At 54.1% G+C, this 21,156-nt stretch overlaps 1 protein-coding gene across 7 annotated transcripts; it reads right to left on the reverse strand.

Annotated features, from left to right (window-relative positions):
• Positions 1 to 619: 619 nt before the first annotated feature.
• On the reverse strand, positions 620 to 20,075 carry FGR (FGR proto-oncogene, Src family tyrosine kinase). 7 transcript variants are annotated; one of them, XM_027573781.1, is made up of 14 exons: positions 13,259 to 13,373; positions 12,846 to 12,961; positions 12,161 to 12,223; positions 10,949 to 11,175; positions 10,360 to 10,462; positions 9,370 to 9,468; positions 4,951 to 5,054; positions 4,553 to 4,702; positions 3,686 to 3,841; positions 3,429 to 3,608; positions 2,835 to 2,911; positions 2,434 to 2,587; positions 1,519 to 1,650; positions 620 to 1,408 (listed from the first exon to the last, which is right to left on the reverse strand). In XM_027573781.1, the coding sequence occupies exons 4-14, from the start codon at positions 11,163 to 11,165 to the stop codon at positions 1,200 to 1,202; spliced, it is 1,581 nt and encodes a 526-aa protein (XP_027429582.1). In that variant the 5' UTR covers positions 11,166 to 11,175; positions 12,161 to 12,223; positions 12,846 to 12,961; positions 13,259 to 13,373; the 3' UTR covers positions 620 to 1,199. The 7 variants fall into 7 exon arrangements, with proteins under 7 accessions (XP_027429582.1, XP_027429536.1, XP_027429562.1 ...); XM_027573735.1 differs by having other exon boundaries at positions 10,949 to 11,178; XM_027573761.1 differs by lacking the exons at positions 12,846 to 12,961; positions 13,259 to 13,373 and adding an exon at positions 19,989 to 20,075 and having other exon boundaries at positions 10,949 to 11,178.
• Between the last annotated feature and the right edge of the window lie 1,081 nt (positions 20,076 to 21,156).

Raw genomic sequence — 21,156 nt, forward strand, 5'->3', positions numbered from 1 at the left:
TCAGCTGCCAGAGTCTCTCAAAGTGGCAGCAAGGACACGGGACAATTCATTGCAGAGGCTCATGGCAGGTTGTTTAGTACCCCCAATCCCTGCCCACTACCTGCCAACAGGAGCCTCCAGTCCTTGTGACCCAACAAAACTGCCTTCAACCCTCTCCAAAGCCCCCTAGGGGGTAGAGTTGCCTGGAGTGAAATCCAATGAGCTAGACTAGCTCTCAGATCTCTCTCCCTTCCCCTCCCTTCTGTCTTTTTTTGGGGAGCTACAGAGAGTCCACTGTGGTCTTCCCCACTGCTGCCGTCAAGAGGGGCCTAACAGGTTCTGCCCTTGTGCCTGTGATGAATGGTATATCTGCTGAAATCAAGGAGAGAATTAGCAAACCCTTTGCACACAGATTGAAAGCCGCTTCAGTCATGAAGGGGACATTTTGAGCTCCAGTTGCCTATCTTCTGTATCCATCTCTCAACTTGTCATAAACTCACATGGGGACAAGCATCAGGACTTCTGGGTATCCCAAAACACACTTTCTCGCCTCCCCCTCCTCCCGGCAGCCAAAGCAGTCACACTCACCTTCCTCTGGCCACCGTTCCCCCTAACAGAAGGAATTTTCATGGCTCAAGGATTCTTATTGTCACTTTTCTTATTTACAAAAAGCAATAAACACACACATGGTTCAGAGAGGCGGTGAGCCTTTAGCAAGCCTCTCCCTCACCCTGGGCTTGGACCCTAGTCCGGGACCACAGTGTCCACCCGGCAGGAAATGGATCCAGCAAAAACTTTCCCTGTCTTTGCAACTTACAGACACAAGAGAATTGAGTAGGAGGTGAATTCAGGGTGGGGTGATAGGGTAAAAAAGCAGGGATAGGAGGTAAGGGAGGGAAAGGGTATACAGTTTTATAAATAACTAGGCAAGGTCTGAGCATTTCTTTTGGGGGAGAGGTGGGAAGAGAGTCTAGAGGTAGGAGCCTAAGTGGGAAAGGGAGAAATAGTGCTTGGGGCCAGAGTGAGGGATGATCTCTAAGCCTGGACTGGCCCCATCTTTAAAATGAGTGGGTTACCCTAGATGGTGTCAAGAGCAACCTGCTTGTTCTGATACGTTAAGACCCTATTGGGGTTCTAATCCTGGGGGCTTTGAGATCAGAGCCCTGGGGATTGGAAGGGATTGGTGGGCACCCCAGAAAGGTGGTGGATGCCCAAGCAGGTTATGTCTGATCCCCAGGCTGGTACTGGGGCTCTGTGGAGGTGAAGTAGTCCTCAAGGAAGGACTGCAGGTACTCGAAGGTAGGCCTCTCCTCTGGGTCCAGACGCCACGTCTGCTCCATGGCTTCGTACAGGGATGCTGGGCAGCCTGGGGGGCATGGCATATGGTAGCCGTGCTCTACCTGCTCCAGCACTTCCCGGTTGTTCATGCCTGGAGGGAGGGGCTCTGTCGGTCAGGGGGCCTAGCCCCTCCCAAAGAGGAAACCGGGAGGAAGCCCTTCCCTTGACGCCCCACCCTTCCACCTCCCCACCCCAGCAAACCTGGGTAGGGGACTCGGCCCTTGCTGATGAGTTCAGTGAGCAGGATCCCAAAGGACCACACATCTGACTTGATGGTAAATCTGCCAAAGAGAGCAGCCTCTGGGGCTGTCCACTTGATGGGGAACTTGGCCCCTAGAGAGATTGGGAGAGAAGGGGAAGTCATCGAGGAGGCCCCTGGGAATAGCTGGATTGAGAGAATGGCATGTTGGGGCGCCTGGCTGGCCCAGTCAGAAAAGCATGTGACTTCTGATCTTGGGGTCGTGAGTTCAAGCCCCATGTTGGCTGCAGAGATTACTGAAGTAAATAAACTTTCCAAAAACTCACAACCTTGAGATCAACAGTTGCATGCTCTTCCGACCAACTGAGCCAGCTAGATGCCTCTGCCAGGCACTGTTTTAAAGTGATTTACATGCATTAACTCATTTAACCTCACAAAAACCCCGTGGGGTAGATACTATTATTATCCCCATTGTACAGATTTGGAAAAGGAGGCACTGACTCTTAAGCAACTTCCCAGATCACATAGCTTATTATAAGTGCCTAGGATTCACTCCCAGACATTCTGGCTACAGATTTCACAGCATTACACTTTATTGTCTTTCACTTGAGAATTATAGTAATGCCTGGCATATGGTAGGTGCTTGATAAATATCTGTTGACTTACTTTTCTCTGAATAGTTTCATTTTATATATGAGAAAAAACAGCTCACAGAGGTTAGGTGACTTGCCCAAGGCCACTTGGCTAGTAAGTAGAGGAGCTGGGATTCAAACCTAGAGTTGCCTCTTCTACTACATCAGGATGGGAGTATCCCAGATGGTCTGGGAGTGGAGGGAATGGTTCCTGAATATGTGGAGCCCCGTGACAGCCCCTTGGTGCACTGGGGAGCTCTTGGAAGGTGAAGAAAGGCAGGGCACCTTGCTGTGGGTTGTACTCATCATCCTCAATGAGACGGGCCAGCCCAAAGTCAGCGATCTTGCACACCAGCCGTTCCCCAACAAGGATGTTGGCTGCCCTCAGGTCTCGGTGGATGTAGTTCATGCGTTCCATGTAGGCCATGCCCTCAGCCACCTAGCAGGGCCAAGGTATGGAGAAATGGGAACACCATGGCTTGTGTGAGAGATCACTTGAAAACCCCACTTTCCAGATGAGGAGACTGAGGCTCAGAGATGGGCAGTGCCCTGCCTCAGGTCGCACAGATGATCCAGTGGATGGGACTGTATGTACTTCCAGGGGTAGGGCAGGTGTTTGAGGGCACAGGGATTTGTAGAGGTTCATAGGAGGCCAGTCTGAAATAAAGGCTGCTGTCCCAGTTTACCTGGGCTGCCATGTCCACCAACTGGGGCAGTGTCAAATCCTGGCCTTCCCGGTTCTTGAGGAACTCCAGCAAGCTACCTGAAGAAAGGAACTCAGAAAACCAGCAGCAAGACTACCCCCAGCTCCAGGACAGCCTTCCCTCGCTTGGCCCCGCCCCTACCCAGTTCCCTCGCACAGAGCTTGGCCCCGCCCCCTGTTCCCCGCCCTTGCCCAGGGCTCGCTCCCACAGACACCCAGACTCTGCCCACAGCTCGTTTCTTCTCCTCCTCCGTCCCCCTAGACACGCCCCACTCAGACTGCGCCCCAGATCCTTCCTCATCACAGATTCGGTCTTCATTCGTCCAAGCCCCACCCGTCAGCTGAAGCCCCGCCCCCGACCGAGGCTCCGTCCCCAACCCCCGACTAGTCTAAACTTGGACCCGCCCCCACTCCCAGGACTCGCGTGGTTTCACTCATCCCGGCCTCCCTCTCGGACTCTGCTCCAAGTCCTCTGTCTCATCACAGATCGCCACTCAGGTCCCTCCCCCAGAGAAACCCATCTGAACTTCGCCCCAAGTCCCGCCCCCAGACTCCGCCTCCTGACCCCGCCCCTCACCGTGGCACATGTACTCGGTCACGATGTAGATGGGCTCCTCCGACACCACCGCGTACAGCTGCACCAGCTTGTCGTGCCGCAGCATCTTCATGATCTGTGCCTCCGCCAGGAAGGCCTTCGGGGACATAGTTCCCGGCTTCAGGGTCTTCACCGCCACCTTCGTGCTCCCGTTCCACATGCCTGCCAGGTGGTCGTGGCTCGTCAGCACCGGCTCCCGGATGTCCCAAGCCCTTGCCCCACCCCCGGGACCTCCGTACCCAGCCACACGTCCCCGAAGCAGCCCGTGCCCAGCCGGCGCTCGAGGGCGATGGAGCTGCGGCTGATCTCCCAAGCATCCTTGGCCAGGCCCATTGTCTGCGGCTTCATGGTGGTGCAGGCCGCTGTGAGCAGGTGGCATAGCCCGTCGTTCACCTCTGAGGAGCAGGGGTTGGGGGGGGGGTGTTGAAGGTCACAGGCAGGCCAGGACGCCCCACACAGTCCTCATCCCATCTCATGCACACACACAACGCCCCCCTCCCCCCACCTACCTCCCCCATCAGTGGAAAGGAACTAGGAACAGGTGAGGTCACAGGCTAGGGCAGAAGGCAACCTGACCCACTGAGTAGGTGAACATGTTGGTGCCCAGGGAAGGAGGTGGCACCAAGAGGGAGAGATGATCCCTGCAGGGACTTGTGTCCTTCCCACAGGAGGTGGCCTCCAGCTGGGCCTTCAAGGTTAAGGTGGGATTCTGACAGGTAGAAATGGAGTTCGGCATTCGAGACAAAGGTGTGGACATGAGGTCCTCACCCTTCCATGGACCTACCTTTGGCCTAACTCACTAAAGCAGAAACCTGGCATGGATTCCCAGCTTCCTCTCAACCCTACAGCCCATCCTCCAAGTCAGGTCTATTGGGCCTCCTGCCCCGCTAGACATTAGGGGGCGCCCTTTGGACATCGACAGCCTCACACTTGTTTCCTCTGGAATCCTAGCGAGCAGAATCCTGGGCTGGGAACCCAAACACTTGCGTTCCAGTTCTGCCCCAGCCACTACTGCTTTGGGAGCCCCTTTCCCTCTCTGGGCCTAATTCTCAGCGGGTCCGTTCAGGGACCCAAAGCACACACCAGTCCTGGAAGCCAGCCCTCACCAATGTAGTGCTGCACCAGCTCCTGCACCGAGTCGAACTGGGCCCGAGTGGTGATGTAGTAGCCACCCGTGTCCAGCTTGCGGATTTTGTAATGCTTCACGTGGTCACCTCTGGCCTGGTCCCAATCCCGGATGGATAGGGAGTAGGCACCTGTGGGCAAGGGTCACCTTCAAGTCGGCTTTCCTCCTCGCTCTCCATCTTAGAGCCTGAGAAGCCCAAATGCCTGGGGACTCAGAACTTGGATGGCCACGCCCCCCCTTAACCCAGTCCCAGTCATATCTCTGGTCCTCCACCCCTGTCCCAGTCTGGGCCCGGGGCCCTGATCCAAGCCCCTCACCACTGCTCCCAACCCCACCCTAACAGCTGGGCCTCCCAGTTGCCCCTTCCCAGGCCCCCACCTTTGGTAGTCTCACTCTCACGAATAAGAAAGGCCCCCCGGGGGTTCCCGGGGGAGAGCAGCTGCCTCTCCGCATCCTTCCTCCCGATCTTTCCAAAGTACCACCTGTTGGGAAGGGCCAGCAAGAGTCAGAGACACCCAGTTCAACCCCCAACTCAGCCTCCTGGGGAAAACCACCTCACTAGCCAAGATTCAATCTCCTCCCTCGGGAAACGAGGCTCCTACACCTGCTTCATAGCCTGATCATGAGAAGCACAGAGACGGGGAACGTAGAATGCTGGGCTCGAAGTAGGTGCCCAATAAAGGTTAGGCTTCTCCTCGCCACTCTCTGGGTTTCTCTTCAACTAAAATTGCTAAGACCCGGGCGCCTGGGTGGCTCAGATGGTTAAGCGTCTGCCTTCGGCTCAGGTCATGATCCCGGGGTCCTGGGATCGAGTCCCGCTTCGGGCTCCCTGCTCCTTGGGAGCCTGCTTCTCCCTCTGCTTCTCTCTCTCTCTCTCTCTCTCTCTCTCTCCCTCTCTCATGAATAAATAAATAAAATCTTAAAAAAAAAAATTGCTAAGACCCCAGTCTCTAGTGACCTCATCAGGGTGCTACCAAGTTCCTTAACGCATCTCGCTACTGCTCGTCCGTGGGCTCATTTTGCAGATGTGGAACTTGAGGCTCAGAGAGGGGAAGCGACCTTCTTGCAGGACTGGTTGATGAGGTCTACCTGAAATTCTTTGCTGCTCAGTCTAGTTCTTTTCCCGCCACCCAGGCAGTCTCTCAGATCCTTCTTCCCACATCCACCCCTACCCACAAACCCTTTCCTCCTGTGACTTCCAAACAACAGCCTTTCCTGCCTCTCTCCCCCTCTTTCTGACTGCTCCTGCCTGGCTCTGACTGCTGTTTTTCCTCCACTCTCTGAAATTTGGATGTTCTTACAAGTCTCGCCTTCAACCTCAGGCGTCAAGCATTCCTGTTCCGTCTTGGATATTCTTCCTGGGACTGAACTGTGGGCTTAAATCCACTGTGAATGGACACTGGGGGAACTGAATGGCACACAAGCACCACGGAAGACTCAGATGTCCTTTGATTACTAAATTGGCAAGTCTGGGGCGCCTGGGGGGCTCAGTCGGTTAAGGTTAAGTGTCTGCCTTAGACTCAGGTCATGATCCGGAGGGTCCTGGGATCGAGCCCTGTGTCCCATGTGTCCGGCTTCCTGCTCAGTGGGGAGCCTGCTTCTCCCTCTCCCTCTCTGCCCCTCCTTCCCTCCAAGCCGCCCTCCCCTTCTCTTACGCATGTGTGCGCTCTTCCTCTCTCTCTCTGCCCTTCCCCGCCATGAGTGGGCGTGCACGCACTCTCTCAAATAAATAAAATCTTTTATAAATAAATAAATAAATAAATTGGCCAGTCCACACCTGGGTACTAGGCACAGTTTGGGGAGTAAGAAAGCATTGGCAAGTAGAGGAGTGTCCAAGCGGGCAGGCAGGATGGGGAAGGAGGAACTACTGAAGGACTGTGTAGACAGGACACACTCCCAAGTTTTTTCAAAGCCCTGCCCCCACCCATACCCATGATAGTAATTACTTCCTTAATAATTAACTTAATAATAGCAGTACTTATTTTATGTCATGCGCTGCTTTAATACATATTATATTCATTTAGTTCTTTTTTTTTTTGAAGATTATTTATTTATTTATTTGACAGAGAGAGAGGGCACAAGCAGGGGGAGCAGCAGAGGGAGAGGGAGAAGCAGACTCCCCGCCGAGCAGGGAGCTCAACATGGGGCTCCATCCCAGGACTCTGGAATCATGACCTGAGCCGAAGGCAGATGTTTAACCGACTGAGCCACCCGGGCGCCCCAGTATTTATTTAGTTCTTTTTTTTTTTTTAAGATTTTATTTATTTATTTGAGAGGGAGAGAATGAGACATAGAGAGCACGAGAGGGAAGAGGGTCAGAGGGAGAAGCAGACTCCCCACTGAGCAGGGGGCCCGATGTGGGACTCGATCCCGCGACTCCAGGATCATGACCTGAGCTGAAGGCAGCCGCCTAACCAACTGAGCCACCCAGGAGCCCCTATTTAGTTCTTATAACAACGTTGTGAGGTAGGTCCTATTATTAACTCCCACTACACAGATGAGGAAATGGAGATACCTAGTGGTTAAGCAACTTGCCCAAGGCCACACGCTCTTAAGCTATGTTGCCAGAATAGGAACACAAGTTGTCTGCTCAAGGGCCTGCACTCTTAACCACAACACTGCTCTTAACCATGACACTGCAATGAGTGCCTCTCAGGGCTCGTGACACTACCTCTAAGCTGTGGATGCAAGCTTGAACACCCCATACCTCCCACCTTCTGCATCATCACCCTTTCTCTCCTCCATGACTCCTACCACTCTCCCTGGATGAAAGCCTCACCCACTCTGAGCTCAGGACCCCAACCACTCCCCTCTGCTCAGGGACACCTCTCCCGTACAAACCCACCCCCACCTGCAGCCTCTCCATCCCACCAACCTCTACATATGCCCCCATTTCTTCCTTCCCCCCAAAAAACTGTTCTAAGCCCTAACTTGCCATCAACATTCTGCTATATCTCTCACCTTCCCTTCACTTGAAAAAGCACTTCACACTTGGGTCTCCACTTCCTCACCTCCTACTCCCTCCCAGGCTCTGCTGTCTGGCCCCCACCCCCACCTCATACAGAGAGATCACTCACCAAGGTCACTCCCATTGCCAAATCCAGTGGCAGCCTCTGACACTCCCTTTCTAGTTTCCTGCAACCTCTCCTACACCCGCTTCTTGGCTGTTCTGACTTGGCTTGGCCTGGTTTTCCAACAGCAACTTCTCCTTCGAGGCCGCTTTCTCCAAAGTTGGGTCCTAGGGCCAATCTCTTTCTCGCTCTCCTCCCCTTCCTTCACCCTCCCATGCAGCTTTAATTGTCACCTCCACTCTGAAGAGTCCCAGATTTCCACCCCAGCCCAGTGGTGCCCTCCGCAAGAGCCACAGCAAACAAAGAGCCTTAGTGCCACCTAGGAAAAGTTTCCCCTTCCTCTGGGCTAATTCAGTGGCCTAGCTTGGCCTGGGTTGGGCCCCTCTCATACAAAGCACAGCCTAATCCAATTGCTGGCAGTGTCTTCTACCTGGGTGTTCCTCTCTGCGAACCTCAACCCAACAAGTCCCTCCACCATAACCCAGATACCTATACCTTCTCCTGTGTTTCCCACTTTAGCAAATGGCACCATCAGCCACTCAGTTCCTCAAGAAGACTTTGGGTCACCCTTGATTCCTCCCACACCCCAAACACAATGGCAAATTAGTCACCAAGTCCTGGTGACTCCCACTCTGCAGTCTCTCCAATCTTCTCTTTTCCCATACATGTATGTATATGTGCACATAGATAAAAGGGTTTTTTTTTGTGAGCCTCAGTTTTCTCATCTGTAAAATGGGGACAACAATAATATCAATAGTGTGACTATGAGAATTAAATGACTCAAGGTAGGTAAAGTCCCTGTCGTCGTATCTCAGTTTATAATGGTACACCATGAATGATAATTCCCTGTCTCCTTAACAGAACTAATTCTTTTTTTTTCAAGATTTTATTTATTTATTTGAGAGAGAGAGAGTGTGTGTGTGTGTGCCAGTGGGGGGAGGGGCAGAGGGAGAGAGACAAGCAGACTCCACTCAGCTCAGAGTCAGATGCGAGGCTCTATCCCAGGACCCTGAGATCATGACCTGAGCTGAAATCAAGAGTCGGATGCTGGGCACTTGGGTGGCTCAGTTGGTTGGGCATCCGACTCTTGGTTTCCACTGGGGTCATGGGATCAGGCTCTGTGCTCAGCGGAGAATCTGCTTCTCTATCTCTCTCCCTCTGCCCCTCCTCTGCTCGTGCTCTCTCTTTCTAAAATAAATAAATGAATCTTAAAAAAAAAAGAGTCAACTGATTGAGCCACTCAGGCGCCCCTTTAACAGCATTAATTCTAAGTAATATCCCCTTGCATTTGTTTAGCATTTTACAATTTTTTAAAAGCTCATTATGCTGCTGTTATTGCTGAGAGTCAATATGTATAATGCTTTGCAAGTGCAGCCAGACTATCTGGGTTCAAATACCAACCCCACCTACTTACTAGCCATGTGAACTTGGGTAGGATATTTAATTTCTCTGTGCCTTACTTGCCTCTTCCATAAAGCAGGATAATATTAGTTCCTAACTCTGTTAATACACAGAAAGCACTTTGAATAGTGCCCAGAACATAGGACATGCTACATAAATATTTACTGTCATAAACGTCATTATTTTCTTCTCTTATTCTCACAATGACCTCACAGAAATATGGGTAAGAAGATAGGCTCAGAGTGGGGCTGTGACTCAGAGGTGGCCTTGGACTCCAGGGTCCTGTCCTGTCCACAGGAATAGCCACCTCCCACCCCCTACTCACTCTTCGGCCTGGATGGAGTCCACAGGGGCCACGTAGTTGCTGGGAATGTAGCCAGTTTGTCCAGAGCTGAGAGACCGGGCTTCCCACCAGTCACCCTCACTGCAGACACAGGACACAGGGGGTCAATGGCAGCCCAGCCCCCTGGAGCACTGGGGCCAGGCAGGGCCATGCGAAGGGTCAGGTGGAGACTAGCCCTGCCAGCCCCTCACCTTAGACGCGCGCGCGCACACACACGCACACACACACACACGCGCGCGCACACACACACGCATACACACACACACACACACACACACACACATATACCCCAGGGCTTTTGTCTGTTCTGCTCTCAGCCACTGAAGCTACCCCAGGAGAATTTTCCCTGCAGAAGCAACATGTCTGGGGGCATGTGGGCCTCCTGGCTTTCATCTTTGGCTCCTAAGCTGGGCTGGGGTTTGGGTGGGCAGTGGACAGCTAACTCAATCACCTCCCCACTGAAATCCTCCCCTACCCCCAATGACTATATATTTCCTTCTGGATAAAATCTAGATTCTTCAACAAGGCTTAAAAAAACCCTGCAGAATCTGTTTCCACTTGCCTCTCTAGCTTCTGCTCTCTCCATTCTACACCTCATACTCTATGATCCACCTAGACTGAATGACCACTTGGTGGTTTCCAGAAGTCACATTTATTCTCATTCTCACTCTCTCTTCCTCTTTTCTCACCTCTTCCTTCAACATTTATTCATTTTTTTCTAGTCTCACCTTAGAAATCACCTCTTCCGGGAAGCCTGCCTTGATCACTAGCCTTGAGACCATATTTAGTGTTCTTTCTGGACCCATATGTCCTCATGCTCCACCTACATAGTAGCAATTACTCAGAATTGTTACTTTCCTGTATCTGTGTCCCCAGCTAGGCTGGATCTTTCTGAGGGACCAGGTAAGATTCCTCTCTGGGTCCTGCTACCAGCCCCAGCCATGTCCTGAGCCGGGTGGCCTGGTTACTTACGTGTTGTTCAGGATGTGGAACTTTTCACCCTTGGTGAAGGTGAGGTCATCCTCTGTCCGGGCCTCATAGTCATACAGGGCGATGAACAGGGTCACCCCAGTCCCTGCAGAGTCAGGGCTACTCAGCAGAGTAGGGCATGGGGCAGGGGACTCCAAGGGACCTGCACACCTCACCCCCTGAGTCCTGTTCCCCAGCCAGGCTCTGTGCCTCCCCATGGCTGCAGTGCCTGGTTCCCAAAGGCCTTTGGAGTCCAGTGGATTTCTGATTTGGGCTTCGCAACTTGGTTTCCCATGGATTCAGGGCATATGGTTTCCAGCCCATCCCTCACACCCTGGGGAGTCCCCAAGTCACCCATTCCTCCTCTTCCTCACTTGGGCCTGTCATCAGGGTCCCTCTCTCAGATGGGAACAGAGCTGTCTTCCCCTCAGACCAGGATTTCTGAGGTAGGGCTGTACATTCTCCCTCAGACTGTGCTCTGAAAGCAGGGCGGTATCTCCCACGTCATACTGGAGCCTCCTAAAGATGTTTCCCTTTCCCCCAGGTTCTCCCAGGGGCCAGGCAGTGCCCGCCTCCAGCCCACTAGACTCACCTGAGATGCTCCTGATGGCGCCTCCATCAAGGAAGGCATGGCTGGTGGACTGAGTGGGGAAGTTGTAGTTGGGGATATGGGCAAAGGAGGACCCAGTCTGGGCCTGAGTAGGGTCAGGGCCATAGCGGTCCACAGCCCCACTGCCCCTGAAGTCCCTTTCCAGGCAAACATCCTCCTTGAGCCCCGGCTCCGACTTCTTGCAGAACACACAGCCCATTCCAGGCGCCCTGCTACAGAATAGGGTATGCCTCATTCTGGGGCCCCTGCCGGATAGGCCTCCCCATGTACACATGCATGCACATGTGCACACACACACTCATGCAGGCATGCAGTTTCCCTCTCAGGGTCCTCCCTGGTGAAGGGTAAAGGTGAGGCAAGGCTACCTTTGGGTCTACCTCCCAGCTGCTGCCATATGTTTGCAGAGAAAATGCATACCCTTTGTGGGCTGGTTTTCTGCTTTGGGATGCTGCTGTGTTTATTGATAAGGTATTTTTGCCTCCTCTTGCTTCAATACATTGTGTTTTTGTGACTTCTTCAGAGGCTTGTATATGTGTGTCCTTTGTGTGTCTCTAAGTATTTGTGAGTTTGCCTGTGGATGTGTCTATGTGTGTGTAGCCTCTTGTGAATGTTTGTGTGTCTGTGTGAGTATATGAGTGTGGGTCATGTCTCTGTGCATGTGATGGCTCTGTGTGTGTTCGTGTGTTCTGAGTGTATACGTGTGCATGCTGTTTCTGTGAAAGTGTGTATGTGTGTTCCTGTGTGTGTGTATCTCTGTGCGAGTAGGTGCCTCTGTGCCGGTGTGTATGACCACGTGCATAGCCCTGTGTGGAGGTATATGTGCCTGTGTGTGTGTGTGTGTGTGTGTGTGTGTGTGTGTGTGTACCTGTGGGAGTAGGTGTGAATGTCTGTGTGTGTGTGTCTCCCTCTGTGTCCGTGCATGTCTAGGTATCGAGACATGTTTGTGTGTGAGTGTGTGTGAGGGCTCTGTATGTCTGCACCTGAAGAGTCCCTGCAGAAGGGGATCAAGGCCATTTCCTGTTGTGGGTCCAGCCTCTGGCCTCTCAAGCTGCCTCTCTGTGGCTCCCCGATCTGTTACCTAGCAACAGGGCTCTTGGAGGAGGAGGGGGCTGTGATGAGTTGTGGGGCTCAGGAAGGCCACCCCACCCCCTTTCCCGACCCTGAAAGTCCTCCGTCCCCACTCTCCCCACTCACCCTTCAGGCCCCTACTCCTGGGTCAGCAGGGCTGCGGCATGGTCCTTGGGAGGGGCCAGAGACCTGAGGGCGAGAGAGAAGGACATGGAAGATGAAGGCTCAGCCAAGGTTCCTGCAAGCCAGCTGTCAGCTTCTGCCCTCTTCAGGAAGCCAGGCCTGGGCTCGGTCCCAGCATGACTTCTGCCTCCGTTTTACTTCCCACCGCCCCTGGCAAACTTACACATCTACCCTCACACAGGACACCCCACCCACACCAACTCTTTCACACTCATATCCACCTGACACACCAACTCAGCAACACACACCAGCACACAGTCGCACACCAACACCCACAGCATACACTTGCATGAGTGTGCTCACCAACAACACCAGCACACTAACACAAACGAACTCTCACACAAGCCCAAGCTCGGATGCACAGGTACCACACGCATACAGAGGCACACGCGCTGCCTCTGAGGGTGACAGACTCCTACTCAGATACTTATCTTTTTGTGTTAGACCCACCGCTTTCATTGGATTTCTATCAAGCCATGCCCAGCTCACTCACAGCACCCCCCCCCTCAGTCACCGGCTCCTAAAAGCGGGCTTTCCTCTGCATACTGCCTCTGCTCCCACCCTGGGCTCCCTAAGCCCCAGCAGCCCCAGGGTTATGGCTGGTGGCAAGGTGAAGGTGGACACCTACCTCCGGAGCTTGCTCCTATGCCCGCACCAGGTAAAGCCCCAGGTCAGAAGCCAGGGCCACCAGGATCCCTTGGGGAGCCTCCACGCGAGCCGAGACTTTCCCGAAAGCTATGTCCTCTGAGCAACAGGGCAGGCAGATCATTGAGCAAGGGCTCTCCACGCCCCACCAGAAACTCTGCCATTGCAACACTTAGAGAGGAACTGCTGGGGAGAGGGTTTCTTAAGATGTGAGAGGAATGGAGAGTGGTAGGGTGGGGCCAACCCAGTGAGCCCTGGTTTCCCCCAGAGGGGCTGAGGACAAATGTGACAGGTGTCCCCACCTTGCCTTCCTTGACTCCCAAGTCCAGTTCCCTTATGGATCTCCTCCTCCTCCTCTTCTCTCTGGGTCCTGCTCCTCCTATTGAGTATACTCACCTCTTCCAGGAAGGCTTCCTGGCTCCACCGGATACAGCTGCCCAGCCGATGGCTCTGTCACATCAGTGCCCTGATCCCTACTCTAGACTCACCAGCCCCTCTCGCTCGTCACTGTAACTGTTCTCTGGTGTGTGTAGGGGAGTGACACCCATCTGGTGAACTGCAAGGCAGTCTGGGTTGTGGTGAGAGCCCTAAAATAGCCTATGTTCACTAAGCCATCGCTGTGATCTTCACCTCAGGACCCCTCCCCTGGGGTGCAACCACTGTGTCTGAAAGGCTCCAAGACACCGAGGGCTGGTCAGGGCCAGGGAGAGAATACAGGTGGAGGTGGGGGGCATCCAGGGCCCAGGGCATGAAGGGATTTCAGGCACTGAGGGGACAGATGGGGGTAAGATGAAAACAAAGGTTACAGGGTGAGAATGGAGGTCTTCTCACGGAAAGACACCAACCCATCGCGAATGGCAAACGGCCTACACCCAGATCCACACATTCTTGGACGCACACATTACCTCAGCTACACACAGCACCTCACAGAGACTCTGTGCTCCTCTCTACACAGACATCTTCAAGGATAGCCACATCCGCACACACGGACGCCCCCGGCCCTCACCCACCTACACACACATGTGCACACACGCACCCCATACGCACCGCCTCTCCACGAGAACAGTATAGACAGGATTTATAGCACTCACTAGGTGCATGCATTAAACACTTGACATACTCGACTGCGTTTTATTCTCATAACAACACTCTGACGTATTACTATTATTGATAAGGCAACTGAGGCATAACGAGTTTTAGAGACCCGCCTGAGGTCACACACATGATGAATCCTGACATTTGGCTCCAGAATCTGAGCCACTTCTCTCCATCTTCTGGTCACAGACACGGATAATTACAGCCATTCCTGCCAGCAATCACAGAGGTACAGAGCCCCCAGAGGGACACACAGAGATATACAGAGCTCTCTCCCAGGTCACAGACCCACACAGAGCACCTCTCTAAAAGAGACACAGATTTGTACAAGCTCTTGGTCCCCACATCGATACGAGGTTGCCACTTCCAAAAATACCCAGATAAATATCACATTTTTATTTTTTTAATGCTTTTTTTAAAGTAGCCTGTAGGCTCAACGTGGGGCTGAACTCACAACCCGGAGATCAAGAGTCGCATGCTCAACCGACTGAACCACCCAGGCGCCCCCCCCCACCACAACATTTTTAAGTCAGCCTAATGGGAGTCCCAAATTCTGCATGCTTGGAATGGGGTTGGGGTGGGGGGGCGGTTCAGAAATGGTGAGCCTCTGAGGAGGAGGCAGAGGATTCTGTGGGCTGAGGAAGAGCCCTGGCAGGGCGGACAGTGTGGGGAACAGGCAGTGGGGAGCAGGTCTCAGGACTTGGCACTCCCCGGCCTGCTGGGGACCAAAGTCCAGGGCTAGGCAAGGCTCTCTGGGCACCAGTATGCTGAAGGGGTTGGGGAGATGTGGGGTGAGGGGGTGGGGCACAGGGTCTGGCATCTGCATGGTCCAAGGCGTTGGGGGGGGGCACGCTGGATGTGACCACACTCACGTGGCTTTGTCAGAGGAAAGAAAGAGATGGGAGAGAATGAGAAGGCAGAGACAGAGACAGAGACTGAGAGACACAGAGAGACAAAGAGAAACCCAGTGTGGTGTGCTGGCATACTGACTCTCAAAGGGAAAAAAAAAAGGCCCTGACTTATAGCATTTGCTGATTTCCGTTGTATAAATATCCCCACCATGGTTGATTTCAAGTAACCGAGGTGACTTCTTGAGCGCTGTGCTGGGAGAGATTCACACGATCAGCTCCCCAGAGCCAGTACTAGCTGGCTCCCGCAGTACACTGCCAGGAAGGAATAAAAAGAAAGAGACAGAAATGAGAAACAGAAAGACAACAGAGAGACAGAGACCAAAAAAGAGAAAGGTAGAAATTAAGAGAAACTTGGGGAACTAAAGAGTCAAAGGCAGAGGAAAAAAGGCAGAAGCAGCAGGTTGGGTCCTCTGTGCTCAGGCATCTGCAGACAGACAGCCCCTAGGACTTTCTGTCCCCGTCCACCTCGGATCCTAAGTGGTGCCACCAACTCTGCGGAGAGTGATTTGACTTCCTAGAAGTCTGGGTGGCAATAACTATTAGTCTAAAATTTCTAATTTATTAAATACTTAATGCCTGGCATTGTGCCAAGCAATTGCCATCCATGATCTCATTTAGTTAGCCTAGGAAGTAGCTTTTATTACTACCCATCTTTTACAGATAAGCAAACTGAGTCGCAGAGATCACACAGCAAGTAAGGGGAGGCTTAAATGCAACCCCAATCCATTTGGCTCCAATCCCACTCTAAGCACTGTTCTATTTTGTAGCCCTAGCAGAAGCAAGAGAACCTACAACATGGCAGGCCCTGTGCTACATGCTCTCAGTCCCCCTTACAGCCCAGAGATGGGAGGCCACCAGCATTCTGGTCACTGCAGGGACCCGGGCCTGTTTATGTCCTTTAAACATCTGGTTGATAGGAGTTAGAGTTAATTTCCAGAGCCTCATCTGTGTCAAGATCAGGTTGTAGGTATTAGAGCTGAGGCCCACTCCTGGACCAGGGTGCTCCTGCCTTCCACGTCTCCCTCTGTGTGGCCCTCCCCAGCTCTGTTCTTTTACTTTTTCTTTTTTTTTAAGTAAACTCTATGCCCCAGATGGGACTTGAACTCATGATTCTCAGATCAAGAGTTGCATGCTCTACCAACTGAGCCAGCCAGGCGCCCCTGTTCTGTATATTACACTGTCAGCTCCGGGACCCTCAATGAATGATATCAGCCCTCCGAGCCTCAGTTTTTGCATCTGTACCTTCTGTGCACCTGTTGGGAAGGCTTGAAAAGACGTGCCTCTTACCCAGTGTGCAGTGGCCAAATGAGGCTGAAGACCGTGAGCAGCAAAGCACCAGGACCATTAATTCAGGTCCAGAGTTCAGTTCACACTGTGCCTGTGCTCTTCAGAGCCCGCGCAGGAGGTCACGCTGTCCCTGACGAGTATACGTCATATTTCCAACCCATGGCCAAGTGAACATACCACCCCGGCCATATGGCAGCTGGCCACTCAGCGGGGAGTCTGCCTCAGGCTTAGCCCTGCTCCTCAACATAGGAGCCCCAGGCCCACCCATCCTTTCTTGAGGTCCACACTTCCCGAAGCCATGTCAGGGCTTTGATGTAGACCCAGGATGTCCTGTGCCCCCTAACCCCTGCCAAGTATCTGTGGGACCTGGAGACAGATTTAAGCTTAATTCTACATGGCCTGACAACTAGCTTGGGGAAGTCGGTTCACCTCTCTGAGCTGTAGCTTCTTTGCCTAGGAAATAGGAATATAAATCTCTACCTCATGGGGTTGCTTCTGAGCATAAAATGTGAAAGCACCAGGCACACAGCTGGTGCTCAGTGAACTTTCACTTCCGTTCCCTTCCCTTGAGGAAGGCCCCTCCGCGGCCCAGGGACAGGGAGCGGCAGGGCGGAGAAGAGAAGCTCCCAGGGTGAGGTGGGAGGGCTGAGCTTGTTTGGTCGCCTGGGGGATTTCAGAAAGAGGGAACTGGGACTTTGGGCAGCAGCAGGAAACCACCATCCTGCAAGAGTTCCGGCTACTCTTCAGGGCTCTGGGTTGGCCAGGAGCAGGGTCCAAGTCTCAGCCGCACTGTGCCGCATTCCCTCATGGAGAACGGAGCCCTCTGACTGAAGGCTTCCATCCCCTCACCCGCAGAGGCTCTCTGCCCCTCAGTGAACTCCAGTGTCTCTTACTAACCCCCAACTCTTTCATGGAGGCCTCATCTCTCATTGAACTTCTAACCATCCCACACCATTCTTTCTTGAGGCCTTATAACACCCCACCCCTAATACCCAGGGCCTCAGAAGACATACCCCAGTCTGATTCTACCACTTGTGGGCCAGGTGTGGTGGCGGCATGTGAGGGAGGGGCCCTAATCTTTGCCACACTAGCTTTATCCCCCACATGATCCTGAAGGTGTCAGCTGGATTTTCTCCACTTGTGTGGGTAAAGGTGGGTTCTCATCTGTTGCTGAGAAGTCACCCACCAGCTTCTAAGGGTCTGTAGGTATTCAAGATTTTGAGGAGATGGGAGCCATGGGTGGTCCAGGGATGCTGAGGGAATAGGAGTCTAGATTCTAGTGTGGCCAGACAGGAAGCCTCCTTCCCTGGTTCCACCTTATATCAGCCCAAATCCTCAAACCAGGTGGTCTGCTGGTCTGCTTGGTGCACAAAGGGCCCTGGCTTCCCCTTCCCCAGCTCTGGGGTCCCCCCACCCAGCCTCCCAAGGTCTGGCCACTTCCTTTGCCACATTTGCTTCAGGTGGCTGTAGAGAACACCCAAACACCCACACATATGCTCACAGGCTCATGCTCATTCACTCAAAACCCAAACCATACTCACAAACACTCCGACACCTCACTCACAGCTTCAGGCCGACTGGGTTCATGGAGCGCATGAATGCCACACCTCCCACAATTCGCCAGCCACCCACTCCCACTCCCCTATCTACAAGGCTACAAGGGGTCTAGTAGGGATGAGGAGGGAACTCAGGCCTCAGCTCTGGCTACTTCTTTCATCACATCGGGGGCAAGATGCTCTGGATTCCGAGTCCCTACTTTTGGCCCCGTCAGTCCTTGACTGCTGAACCTCCCTCTTCCTATCTGTGAAGTGAGAACAGAGCCCTGCTCTCCCACTACCATCACAGATGGAAGGATGCCAAAATACTCACGGTCACTGGGTGTGGTACCATAGGGGTTGGGGACAGATCTCAAACCTGCCAACTTTTCCAGTACGGGACTTCAACAGATCTACAAACATTTATTTACGAGATGTCACTTGTGTGCTGGTCCTAGAGGCCCTGACAGGCTTTCTGTACCCGCTCCAATGCTTTTGAGAAGGTGAAGGAAAGGATCCCTCCTAGGTCAGTAATAACTCTTAACCCTCCAGGACACTGCAAAAACTGCTTTCTAAACACCTGATTCTGGGGAGTTGGGATGGGGTGGGGGATGGGGGCTGAGTAGGGGCAAAGGTAATTTCCCCCCAAATTCAAATGAGGAAAATGAGGTCCAGAGAAGCCCTGTAACTTGTCAAAAGTCACACAGCAATCGAGGGCCCAGCCTGGCTAAGTCCCTGCGACTGCAGATCCTCACCCCAGGATGCCTGAACACTGAGCATCAGTGCCTTACCCCTCTGTCCAGAAACCTGCCCCTGACTGAGGACCCAAAATGGGGGCAGAAGGGGTACCAAAGGGGGCTGCGTGGGCAAGGCGCCCAACAGCAGCCAAGCGTGAAGCGCAGGGCTCTGCCTTTCCACCCTCTGGTTGCTACGGAGACAGCCTCTCCGGGCAACTGCGGTCAAAAGCAGGATTTCCGTCGGGGCTGCCAGCAATTCCCGGATCCCAGGGGGAACGTGGACCGAGACCGCCACTGGGGGCGGGAAGGGGGCACCCAGAGAGGCCCATCCCTGCTGAGGGCGGGGACTTCCCCAGGAAGCCGGGACCCACGCCTCTAGCGCCTTGGAGGAGTCCCCTCGCCATCCGGGACCCGCCCACCAGTGCGGGGGCGGGCAGGTGAGGGGGCTGCAATTTTGGCAGCCTCCCCGCCCCACCAGACCCCCGGAATTGTGCTCCACATTCTGCATCCTCCAGAAATGGTTCTCCTTGACCTCCTCCAGCCAACTCCCTCACCTGGTCCTCTCAGCCCCCCCCCACACCTAGTTCCCCTCTTTCAGAACGCTCAGCTTCTCCCCAGACCCTCACTTTCAAGGTCCCCTCAGTTTATTCCCCAGCCCCTTTGGGAGGGTCTCCTTAGTCCCTCTTCCCTGACTCAGCCCCCTTCCCAAATTCTATTAATTTCCCTCTACAGGTTCCCTCCGTTTTTTTCCTACCAGACCTTTTTAGGGGGTCCCTTTAATCTGCTTTCCCCATATTCCTTCAGCCCCCCTCCCCAGATTTTATCCGTCTCCTTCTCCAGGTCTCTTCACTTCTCCTCTTGAGGTCCTTTTCGGGGGTGAGGTCCCTCCTCCTCCAGTTCAGCCTCCCCCCCCTCGCCCCCCGCCCCAGCCGTCCCACCGGGGCGCGGGCGGACCGGAGGCGGGGCGCCGCGCGGCCGGTCCAGCCCCACTTGACGGCCGCCTACCTGGTCCCCGGGGAGGCCGCCTCGGATGGACCCCAGGCGAGCCGGCCGGGCTCCCAGCAGCCGCCGAGTGCAGACGTTGTGGGGGACCGGGGCGGGGGGCGGGGGGGAGCTGGGGAGCTGCCGGCCTCTGACCGCCGCCCGCTCTGGGCCCGGAGGAGGAAGCCGCCTCGGACTTCTCTTATTGAAGCCCTGCGGCGGCGGCGGGGAGAGCTCACAGTCACGCCCCAGCCCCAAGCCCGAGGCGGGGAGGGGCCCCTCAGATCCCGGACCCGCCCGCTCCCACTTCCAGCCTCCCCCGGGTGACGGGGGGGGGGGGGGGGTTGGGCTCTCCCAGCCCTCTCCCTGCACCCCAGCGCCTGCCCCCAGACCTGAGCCCCCAGCGCAACCTTCCCAAAGGTCCCCTCCAAAGGGGCAGGTTCCTCAGCCCCAGGAGCACCTGCTGTTTTAGACTGGGTGGGTTTCAGGTTAAGAAGCAACTTTTCTCTGTCACTGAAGCGCATCCCCACCCCCTTTTCGCAGCTGGGAAAACTGAGGACCAGATGCCGGCAGGCCTTACCCAAGTTCTCCACAGCCCGTGGACTTCAGATTGCTGTCACCAGAGCCACTGCGCGGAGCCAATCACCTTGCCTTGCCTCCCTCAGGAGCCCCACAAGTGGGGGCACAGGGATGTAGGAGGGCGCGGAGCAGCCCGGGGGCCCTTCTCTCAGGAGATTGCTTTTCAGAGGAAGCAGGCCTCAGGCCACACTGAGGAAGGGGAAGCATGATAGCCAGCCCCTGCCACACACACACCCAAGATTTAGAGAAACTGAGTGTCATCCTCTAGCACAACCAGCCTATGTGACTAGGAGGGCTCCTTGACTGCCCCCCCACATACACATACCTGGGGTTCAATCCTACCTCCCACCACTGTTACTTCTTCAGCTTTAAACCAAGGACCAGGAGAATCCCTCCTCCTCTGGGGAGGAGGAGATTGTGTGTGGGAGGGCTGTTTGGTGGAGAAGTATGTGTATTGGGATATGATGGGAAGGCAGGGAGGGTGTGTGAGCACAGGTGTGTGTGTGTGTGTGTGTGTGTGCGCGCGCGTGCGCGTGTGTGATTTTAGGCAATGAAATCGATGACTGCAATTTTGTAATCAACAATTGGGACACATTTTGCAGGCACATGTGTTTCTATGTATGAGCAGGGATGTGTGTGAATGTGTGTGTGTGTGCACGCACGCGTGTGCATGCATGCTCAGGTATGTCCCAATGTGGTTGTGGGATGTAGGTAAGAATGTTTTCTCTTAGGAAGATGGAAGGAGGGACGGGGAGGAAGACGCAGGGGAGGAGGTAGAGGTGCAGGGACTTGGGAATGGTGGCCTCACCTTAGCTGGGTGGCATCACAACCACCAGCAAGCACTCCTTACTGGCTACTGGTCCACAGGTTCAATGAACAAACAAATATTTATCATTGCCTGTCAGGTGCCAGGCTTAGGGGACACAGAGATTAATGAGACTGGTCCCTGTCCCTAAGGGCTCCCCCAATCTACCAGTCTCTCTCTGTCATCCTTTAAGTTCTGGCTCCTCAGGAGGCCTTCCCTGACTGCCACCCACCCCCCTATCCCCAGCACAGTACTCAGCACCTTCTACCTGGTGACCCCTGGTTCCTGGGTTTTCCTCCAGGGCAAGGACTGACTAGGACTCTTGCCAATGCTCCCAGCACCCAGAGTACCACTAGCACAGAGA

This window comes from Zalophus californianus, chromosome 4, assembly GCF_009762305.2.
Source record: "Zalophus californianus isolate mZalCal1 chromosome 4, mZalCal1.pri.v2, whole genome shotgun sequence".
Lineage (NCBI taxonomy): Eukaryota > Metazoa > Chordata > Mammalia > Carnivora > Otariidae > Zalophus > Zalophus californianus.

Bases quoted from the DNA above. Each gene is read 5' to 3' on its own strand.
- FGR (XM_027573761.1), bottom strand. From the start codon at position 11,165: ATGGGCTGTGTGTTCTGCAAGAAGTCGGAGCCGGGGCTCAAGGAGGAT. The intron at 9,469-10,359 runs GTAAGTAACCAG...CTGTGTCTGCAG, and splicing joins TTCCACATCCTGAACAACAC to TGAGGGTGACTGGTGGGAAG. The intron at 3,842-4,552 runs GTGAGGGCTGGC...CCTGCTCCTCAG, and splicing joins GCTGGTGCAGCACTACATTG to AGGTGAACGACGGGCTATGC.